Here is a 10,367-nt window from a genome sequence, read left to right on the forward strand (position 1 = left end):
GAGCCTTGGTTGTTTCCTCATTTTGGATTACTTAGGTGTTCTATGTTTACTTAGCAGTCCCCATCAGCCTGAATTGCTGTGCTCATCTTGGCAAGAGATAATCAAACAACAGCTTAGCAGTCCTCTCTGTTCTTCTATGTAACAGCCATATATGTTCTTTGCTCAATAGCGACAGCGATCGACTAAAGACGGCCTGCGCAGACTGCATCAGCACGAAATACTGGTATGGACGTACGATTGAATGATTGCCATAAACATATAGGACTATGTTTGCAAATTCTTCAGATTGCATCAACTAAAGGGTTAGAAATTACATTATGAATCTCTTAACACATAAAAGCTCACCACTCGTTTATACAATACAAGCCACATAACAGATGTACTATTTGACAAAGAGATGAACCGGAATTTAAAAAACGTTGGAACATTTGATCCATGTTGTGCAGCTCGCATTATGCTTTGGCTCCATTGCCAGGGCTGCTCTGCATTAATGCATAACTGAAGATAAACAAGGCTTTAGGCTTTAAGAACAAGGCATTAATGCATAACTGTGGAGCTTCCCTTCCACCTGCTCACATCAAGATTTGAAGTATATCAGTTTCACCGGATATATATAGGACCATGCAGCTGGGTTTAACTTATCGACATTTTTCATTTCATCAGAGCAGTTTGACATATCAACTAATCATGCATTCTGTTGAAGCGATCGCCAATACAAAAGGAAATACATGTGTACGTGGAAGTATTGGTCATTTAGTTAATAGCTAAGTTTTTGCTTAGCACATTGCTAATAGGTGTTTCAACTTACTTTCTATCCGAGTAGTTTTACATATCACCAAAGGAGTTGAGTACCAAGAATGAAATTAGAAGATGTGGCAGAAAAACAATAATACCAAATTAGAAGAGTGCAAGGACGATCTGATCACCAGCAGGCTAGCACTGCTTCTCTTCCCGTACTTCGCATTTTGCTCTCTCCGCTGAGCTGGATGAAGCAACTGTTTCCTGTTGCTCCATTGGGTCAGCAAAACAAATGAAGAATGGAATCAGCACGAGGAAATAAATTGAAGAAACAATATGCGGACAGAGCATCCTGACAGATAAATTAAGATGTAGCTAGGAGCAATCGTGTTAACTTACCTTCAGATTGAGATGATATGCTGGATAATAAGTGCTGAGACAGTATATCCCTCATCCTGACAGCGTCCTCATCTGCTAACTGGCGCACTTCATCGCTGTAACTCACATCCTGGTCACTGGGCATGGCTGCAACCTCTTCCATGTCTATCACTATGTTATACAAGATGCAGCACACATGGATTGCCCTGGACATCTCGAGTGGTTTGTTTGGGCGCCACTCACCATGCATGAACTTCCACGTGTCTTCCAACCTTGCCAGCGCCTTCAACGTGATGTTTCTAGCTGCAGAGTGTCTCCTGCTGAACTCGGCTTGATAAGGAGGAATATCCAGGAGGTCATTCTGCAGTTGGTAAGGAGTAAGCAGCCAGGGAAGAAGAGGATATCCTACATCACCAATTACATATTCCCCAACTTCTTCTGATGATACCTTGAGCTTGCTGCCATTCAGCCATGCACCCTTCTCGCAATACTCAAAGAGATTAGAGTCGCGCAAAAAACTTGACTGGCTCGTGTTAGCTGGCCGGGGTGCCACACAAATACCTGTGAACCTCATATCTGGATCAACGACGCCTTGCAGTACAAAGCTGTCCTTATCCTGATGGTCCCAGCTTCTTGACGCAGATGTGATACTCGTTGTATGCAAAACACCGCAGCAGTTTGGCAGGCCATGGATCTTGTCAAACTTGTATTTCATCTTATCTATTTCATCAGATTGTGGCCAGCACAAATGGTGCTGTGCCCTCTCCAACATGGCATCAACAAAGCTCTTGGTTACCAGCGACACGGTTGACTCGTTCACTCCAAGAAAGGACCCAACAGTTGCAGGTAGGTCGCCAGACTTGAGCATTATCAGAGCAATGGCTACTCGCTCCTCTAAAGAAAAGAAGCTCATGTAAAAAAAGAAGTAGTTGCTCATAATTTCCAAAGACGATTCCTTCAGCAAGCTGCAGACGTAATCGAAGGTTCTTCTTGGCATTTTCAACACAGACTCAAGTCTTTGCGCATCCTCAAAAATAGCCAGGGTTCCTGCACAAGAAGAAGGTGCAAAAGTGATCACACAATCCCTAGCCTGATGCAAAAGTGCTCAGCTGCTACAAGGCTAAAATTGCATCCCAAATTCAGAAAATCATTGCTAAAACTGAAGTAAAGAATCATTCTGTTTTAACCAATTAGTAATTGTTAGATGGGACATGCAAAACAGACATCCGTCCAGTTAGACATGATAGATCCGTTTGAATTAGACTCTATCTAGACAATATATACTCATCGTTTGTGTATTGCTCGAATCAGCCGGACTCTGTATATCAGAACATCATATAAAATCCCGTACGACACATACACATTTGTGCACATTGAATACAGAAATTACGATCAACGTGCATGCATGATCAAGACTCTCCTTTCTCCACACATGAAGGGCTGAAGGGTAATTTTTGTTACATAAATGTACATCTAAAACTGTGTTCCTACACGCACAATGCTTGCCTATCTGTGTTAAATTTTAGAACAACAAGCAAAATGGACCGTGCATTTGCGTGGTTATATTTAATTTGGGACACAACATCAGTTATTATTCAATTAATTTTCTGCTACAGTCACACTGATATATCAATCAAAATATCGAAAAAATATATATAACCACACATTTTGAAAAAAAAGAAAAAGAGTAAATTTTACAAAACCACTACTTCTGAGGTTAGGGTTTCACTTAGGTACCACTCTAGGGGTTTGTAACACAAAAATACTACTATAGGGTTAATCTTTATCACTTTACCCAAACCCACGAGATTAGGGGTTTTGGCAGGAAACCCGACAAGTTGGGCCCACTTTTCAGATGCCAGATGTGCACTTACCGGGTTCCACCCGACCCGACCCATTTAGTCTACTTTTGCAGGCCATGCCTGTCAAAGAACACACTTGCCACTTCGTTTCGATTCGGGATAGAAGGAGACGAGAAGGGGCGAACTGGAGGCGACCCAGGCCACCAACCGCGCCCGCCCAAACCCTCCTTGGGCGGCACCGCAGCAGCAAGGGAGGCGGCGGAGGAGGGTTTGGGCGGGCGCAGTTGGTGGCGTTTTTTTCTGCGAAAAGGGGTAAGTCCCTTGCCTTGATCTACATTATCTATATATCCATGCATGACAAATGAAGGTGTAAGGGCATCTCCAAGGGCACCCCTCAAACTCTCCCCATTTGTCCATTTGAGGGTTTATGGACAAATACATAACCCAATGAGAAGAGAACCCCCATTTGTCCAAAAGTGATCCACATCTCTCATTTTTTCCCCAAATTTGAGGAGAGAATAGGGAGTCTCCATTTGTGCAAATCTTGTTCAAAATTTGTCCACTTGTCTTTTTGGCCCACATGTCGAAGATTCATTACAAAGACAAATGGGGGTTTCCATTGGACAACATGATATTTTGTCCACCCCCATTTGTCCAAACACCTCTCAAATGGACAAATGAGAAAGACAAATGTGGGCTCACCCTTGGAGATGTCCTAAGGCTAGCGTCTAGACTCGCTATTGTTCCGTGAGTAAAACAAAGACACACAACTTACACATACCACACTTCACCACTATATATACGCTGTGCGTGTCCTAATTAAGCATGCTTTAGGAAAATTTTAAGAGTCACTACCGTCCTGACTTAATTAACATGTACTCCCTCAGTCCCGAATTAACTGACGTGCATATGTATAAGAGTCTATACAAATCCAGGTCAGTTAATTCGGGACGGAGGAGTAGTTCCAACTGAAGTGCACATGCATCCATTCTCAAGCATGCAATTTTCCCGAACGCGAAATGACAGCAAATGAACAGCGATAATGCATGGCTAATGACGATTGCTAAGAAACTGCATATTCTACCTAAAAAGTAGAATATATTCTATGTTCTACATACTACATACTACCCATATACTACATTCTACATTCTCCCGATTGCGCTATATTCTACCAAATTTGTGTGAAACGTACGTGGGAGTAACTACACCCGGTAGTACAAAAAAGTCGTCTTATATATATATATATATGGAAATTATAAAGTACTCCCGGGTGTAGTTACTCCCATGTTGAATATTCTACCATATGATAAAATATATTCTACTTTATCGTTTTTAATAAATTCAGATACTCCCTCCGTCCAACAAAAAATGTCTCAAGTTTGTCAAATTTAGATGTATCTAGACATGACTTAGTGTATAGATGCATTCAAATTCGATCAAAGTTGAGACATCCTTTGTTGGACGGAGGGAGTACTATTTATAAGATACTTCAAAGCGAACTACATGAAAAAATTGCAAGTTGGCACGTAGTTTTTACTATGTTTTAGAAATGTCTTCATATTTGTATATACAATAGAGTATGTTAAAAAATTGCATATTCTACCTGAATTCATTAAAAGCGATAAAAGTAGAATATATTCTCTCATATGGTAGAATATTCAACATGGGAGTAACTACACCCGGGAGTACTTTGTAATTTCCATATATATATATATATAAAAGATAGATAGATCGATATATAGATAGATCAAATTAAACTGAAGCACAACTATGCAACTTATATTTTTTTTCCAAAAAGACTATCCAAGTTATATAGAACGGCAGAGAAAATAAATGAGAGCACATATGAAGCGGTAATGCATGGCTATCTGTGAAAGTTCGAATTAGTACGAGAAGATTACATTGATTGGGATGACAGAGAAAAGATATAGAGAGATTGAGTGAATTAAGATGTAGCAGCAGTTGTGTAAATTTACCTCCAGATTCCAATGGTTTGCTGGTCAAGTGTTGTGACAATATATCCCTTGCCATGACCGCATCCTCATCTTCTACCTGCCGCACTTCTTGGCCACCGTATATCGCGTCATTGCTCGTTGTGCCTGCCTTGCACTCCATTTCTATCACGATGTTGTGCAACTTGCAGCATGCTTGGATTGCCCGTTTCAGCACATATTGATCTTCTGGGCACCACCCCCCTCCATGAAGGAACTTCCATGTGTCTTTCAATCTTTCCAGTGCACTCCTTGGCACAACGGCCATGGCTTCTGAATGTCTCCTATTGAACTCCACTTGACAATCTGAGAGGTCATTCTCCGGGTGGTCACGTGTGAGCAGCCAGGGAGAAAGAGAATATCCGGCATCACCAATTACGTATTCTCCAACTTGCCGTCCATCTGAAAAATTCAGCTTGCTGCCATTCAGCCTATTACCTTGCTCGCACTCCCTGAAGAGCCAAGAGTTCTGCAAACGGCTCAATGTGTCCTCGTTGTCTGACGTCCGCAACACAAGGTCTGTGAACCTCAAATCCGAATCAACGATCACTTGCATTAGCACGTCTTCCTTCTTCTTGTCACGGTCACTATTTTGATACCCAAATGGGATGTGAGCTGCATGCATATGTACAACACCGCAGCAGTTTGGTAGGCCATGGATCTTGTCAAACTTGTACTTGATCTTCTTCATTTCAGTGGTGCTTGGCCATCTTGGCCTGTCCATAGAATGGACAAAGCTCTCAGTTACTTGCGAGACCGTTGACTCACTCACACCAATGGAGCATCCTACGGTTGCAGGTGTCTCACCAGAGTTGAGCACTATGAGAGCGACGGCAACTCGGTCTTCTCAACACAAAAACCTCCCATCAAGAAAGGTGTATTTGTTCATATCTTGCCAAGATTTTGCTGTCGCTAAGCTGCAGACGTAGTTGAACGCAGACTCGAGCCTTTGTGCATCCTCAAAAACAGATAGAGTTCCTGCATGGGAACAAAATGCAAAAAGAAAAAAACAGTTACCTAAGTAATCCATAAAGGCGAAGATCGTGTCAGCAGTGGCAGTGTTAAGATAGTATCCAGAAATTGAGAAAGTATTATTTCTGTGCCTTTCCCACAATCCCACCCGCCCTGACGCCCTCACTCGCGCATCCGCCTCCGTGTCGCTCCTCCGCATCGGTGCTCTCCCGTGGCGCCGCACTCCACCGCCGCCCACCAGGGGCTCCGGCGACTCATCCGCGCCCAAGAAGCTGCCCCGGAAGATGCCCAAGACGCCTCACAAGGTCGTGCCAATTCTTCACCTAGGCAATTCCCCAAACACTTCGATCTCTCTTGGGACGGTGAACCTGAATCCTCAGACAGACCTGATGACTGACTGACTGACTTCTACCTCGACTGGTCGTCTCAGAACATGGCTTTTAACTTGGTGATTTTGTTTAAAAAGTTCAAATCAAATCTGTTGGTGGTGCCGATGATGGGCATTTCATGAAAACAAAACTACAAGCTCACGCACATGCATATTGGCTTTCCCTCAGCTGTCGCTTATGTGCGTGGGTGGTATGTTGCTCACGCTTACATGGTACATCATGACACCAATTTAAGTGGATAAAAGAGGAAAACGATAATAAAAAAACACCTTGCTTGAACAGAAATAAGATCGACATGCTTTAACTATTAAGGACGTGCGTGCGCGTGCACACTTACTAGTTACTCAGATGCACGTACGTGAGCCACAAGTTTTGTCTTAACAAGTAGTGTATGAAAGTGCATACAAGAGTTTGCCTGTATATATGAAACTAGCACGACACAGCAGAGCTGCATGCTCATTGCTCAACTGTTACACGAAACCATTAAAACCGCAAGTTTGGTCGGTATATACGAAACTAGCACATCACAACAGAGCTGTATATATTACTGTGCACAACATACGCATGGATGGATGGTTGCCCAACTGATGGAGGGTTGTGTCCTTATCTAAACATACAAGGTACACTACAAAAAACAGTCATGTATATCTCTATGCTTAATTATTACTGCCATGTTTTTGTTCCTGTCACGAAATGATGCATCCAAGAACAAAATGAAACAAAATATGAAATAAATTTAACTCGCACAAATGAAAAACAGGTCTTGCCTCCTGACAGGAATGAGCTGTTGGCATTTGTGTCCAAGCTGTACGGCTCTCTTGTATACGACACGTACCAATCACTACTACCGCCCCAGACTGAAATTCCCTTGCACTTGACACGCTCGATGTGGCTGAACTTGGCAAACTCCGGTCCAGATTTCCCTGCTGCTATGGTAGTGAGCAGCGTTAGGCCGCATCTTAGCTCCAAATGCCTCGGGTTCACATCTCTCAAGTATCCAGGGACTGTTTCCGTCTCGTCATTCTCAAGCGACAGCCTTTGCAGTGCAGGCACGTCCTTCATGGACTTCAGATTCGGGCATCTCGTGATGGTGAGCTTCTGCAGACTGGGGAGATTAGTGATACTCTCCAAGTCGGGGCAATCAACCACTGTAAGCTCAACAACAGAAGGAAAGATCTCAAGGCAGCTGATCTGCTCGACATCCTCCATCACCAGCCTCTGCAGTGCAGGCACGTCTTTCAGTACCTTCAGCTTTGAACAATAGTTGATGGTGAGCTTCTGCACTTTAGGGAGATCAGTGATCCTCTCCATGTCAGGGCACCGATACACTGTAAGCTCAACAACAAAAGGGAAGTTCTCAAGGCAGCTGAGCTGCTTCACATCTTCTATGGATAACTTTCTCAAAGCTCTTGCATTGGAGGCAAGGCCAGGAGGAACACGCCCCGGTTTGCAATTCTCGAGCAAAAGCTCCTCCAAACGGGGCATGGCTTGCACTTTCTCCTCCCACTCCCACTCGTCCCATTCCACCATTCCTTTTAAGACCATCTTGTTTAACATCGGAAATGAAGCTGCGGCTGGCTGGGAGGGACGCAAGAATTCAGTTCCAACACGTTTGATGCATGGAGCGCGGTTGACCTTAAGCACCTGCAGACAGGGGAGATGGCACAACCCATCGGGAAGTTGGGTGCAACAAACTAGGTCGAACAGCAATAGAGACTTCAAGTTGTTCAGGGGCACCGTTGCTGTGGACATCATCCAACTCGGGAGTTTCTGGCCAAAATACCAGTAAATATCAATATTTTCAACACTGGACGGAGGGCAGAGCTCATTGAACACCTTCTCTATCCGTTGCTGCCCATCTTCATTCTGCTCCGGCCTCGGGGTGCAGTACAAGAGTAGGTTGATAAGATGTTTCTTCTCACTGATTTTAGCATTAGCAGCAGAAGATGCATTCTCCAGTTGAACTAATCTCAGAAATCTAAGTAGGGAAAGAGGCCCCAACTCATCCAAACTGCACCAATCACCATCCATGAGAGCTGGAAACCCACCTAGAATCCTCATATTTCGCAGACCGTGGAATCCTCTAGGTATCATAGTTAATTTGTTAGGAAGGTTGAGATATCTCAGCTGGCCAAGCTTCACAATGCTATCAGGAAGATGGACCAAATTTTTACAAGCATTAGTGTCAAGGTACTGCAAAAACTTCATCTTGCCAATGTTCTCTGGAAATGCAGATATACCAACATTTCGGAGATTCAAATACCTCAGATGCTGGAGTTGATGCAAGGATTCGACCAAAGCCACACCTGCACCTTTTATAAACAGAGTTCGCAGACTAGAAGAAGTAACCAATGAATCACCGGGCTCCATCTTGATCTCGACATTTGAGATTAATGTTCTCATTGATTGCTGCTCTTGCAAAGACTTCCAATCAAAATCACCTGATTGCACTTCGTCGGTTTCTATAGACAACCGATGAAACTTCTTGGAATTAAGTTTATTAAGAATATCAATTTCTCCAGTGTGAGCTATGAGTGCTTCGTTTTTAACCATATGGTGACCAAACGAGCGAACAATATCATGCATGCTGCAGTAATTTTGACCATAATTCAAATTACCTAGCTCTATAAGGTTCCTGGATATCAACTCCTTGTAGTACTTTTGTCCCGATTCTTCTAAATCACCAGAGTTCCCGTGAATAAATCCTTCGCTAATCCACATGCCAATCACATGAAGATCATTAAAAAGAGTGATACTTTTAGGAAGAAGAGAGTAGTATAGAAAGCATTGCTTCAGATCAGGAGGCATATCTTCATAGCTCAAGTATACTGCTTCCTTTGCGAGTTGCCGCGACCACGTTAGTTTTGCTCGCGGCGCTCCGGGCGAAAGCCTTGCCTGACCTCTGTTGGTGCCGACGACGGCGATGCTCTCGGGCGTCATTCCCTCCTTGGTGGCATCGTCGAGGAGACTCGATCGATCAACCTCCATTCCCTCCTTGGTGGCATCGGCGAGTTGCACAAGGAGGGGAGGGTGGACTAGGGAATGTTTCTATCGGCAAGGGCATTCGAATGTCCAAAGAAAACAGGCTACAGGAGATAGCCCGTTTGAGTGGTGGACAGCAAGGAACAGAGAGCTTTCTTGTGTTGGAACTGAAGAGCATCGCTGATGTTGGCCTTGTTGGTCTGCCTAATGCCGGGAAGAGTACATTGCTGAGTGCTCTCTCTAGGGCTCAGCCGGAGATAGCTGACTATGCATTCACCACATTGAGGCCCAATATTGGTAGCTTAACCTACGAGGACTACTTCTCAGTGAAAGTGGCTGATATACCGGGTCTTATCAAAGGTGCTCGTGAGAACCGTGGGCTTGGCCATGCCTTCTTGAGGCACATAGAGCGCACCAAAGTTCTGACCTATGTGCTCGACTTGGCAGCCACTCTCAACGGTAGGAAGGGTACCCCGCCATGGGAGCAGCTGCACGATCTCGTCGTGGAACTGGAGCATTACCAGGAAGGATTGACAAAGCGCCCGTCGTTGATGGTAGCAAACAACATAGATGAAGAGGGAGCTGATGCGATGTACGAAGAACTGAAGAGGAGAGTGCAGGTTGTTCCAATATTTCCGGTGTGTGCTATCCTGAGAGACCTTATGGACGCGTCGGATCCACAAGGTGTTGATATGAGCAAAGTGATGGTAGACTAAAATTCACTGAAATACTGGCACTTTGGAGAACTGATCACTGAAATTCCTCCCCGGAAATGAGAACTTACCCGGAAACCATGCATGCTACTGAATGTGAATACAGTAAATTTTAGAAAACCACACTTTTTGGGGGCAGCTCTGTCGTCGAGGCACACTTTCACTTAGCAATTTAACTAAGCTGTCCCAAAAAGTGTGGTTTTGTGGACGGTTTTGCGTTAAGTGTGGCTCGGCGACAGAGCTGGCCTAAAAAATGTAGTTTTGTGAAATTTACTCATGTGAATATATAGACCAACAACCAATTGGCAATACAAAACAGACTTCTTTGACTCTCTTTTTTGTGAGAAAACCTTCTACGACTTATATTTATATATATTAGCTAGTGACAAAAAACAACTTAAC

At 43.8% G+C, this 10,367-nt stretch overlaps 2 protein-coding genes across 2 annotated transcripts; one reads left to right on the plus strand and one right to left on the minus strand.

The window, feature by feature from the left end:
- Positions 1-261: 261 nt before the first annotated feature.
- Positions 262-9,258, minus strand: LOC100827191 (disease resistance protein RGA2). Its single transcript, XM_024454518.1, has 7 exons — positions 7,667-9,258; positions 7,046-7,486; positions 2,820-2,844; positions 1,565-2,143; positions 1,138-1,477; positions 894-1,002; positions 262-568 (listed from the first exon to the last, which is right to left on the minus strand). Exons 1-6 carry the CDS (start codon positions 9,256-9,258, stop codon positions 923-925), a joined length of 3,057 nt encoding a protein of 1,018 aa, XP_024310286.1. The 3' UTR covers positions 262-568; positions 894-922.
- Positions 9,259-9,281: 23 nt separating this feature from the next.
- Positions 9,282-9,968, plus strand: LOC100827504 (probable GTP-binding protein OBGM, mitochondrial; the record flags this gene model as incomplete). The annotated part of the gene is made up of 1 exon (XM_003575592.3): positions 9,282-9,968. A coding segment is annotated over one exon (687 nt), but the record flags the coding sequence as incomplete, so codon positions are not given.
- Positions 9,969-10,367: the final 399 nt, after the last annotated feature.

The sequence above is a fragment of the Brachypodium distachyon genome, chromosome 4 (assembly GCF_000005505.3).
Source record: "Brachypodium distachyon strain Bd21 chromosome 4, Brachypodium_distachyon_v3.0, whole genome shotgun sequence".
Classification (NCBI taxonomy): Eukaryota; Viridiplantae; Streptophyta; class Magnoliopsida; order Poales; family Poaceae; genus Brachypodium; species Brachypodium distachyon.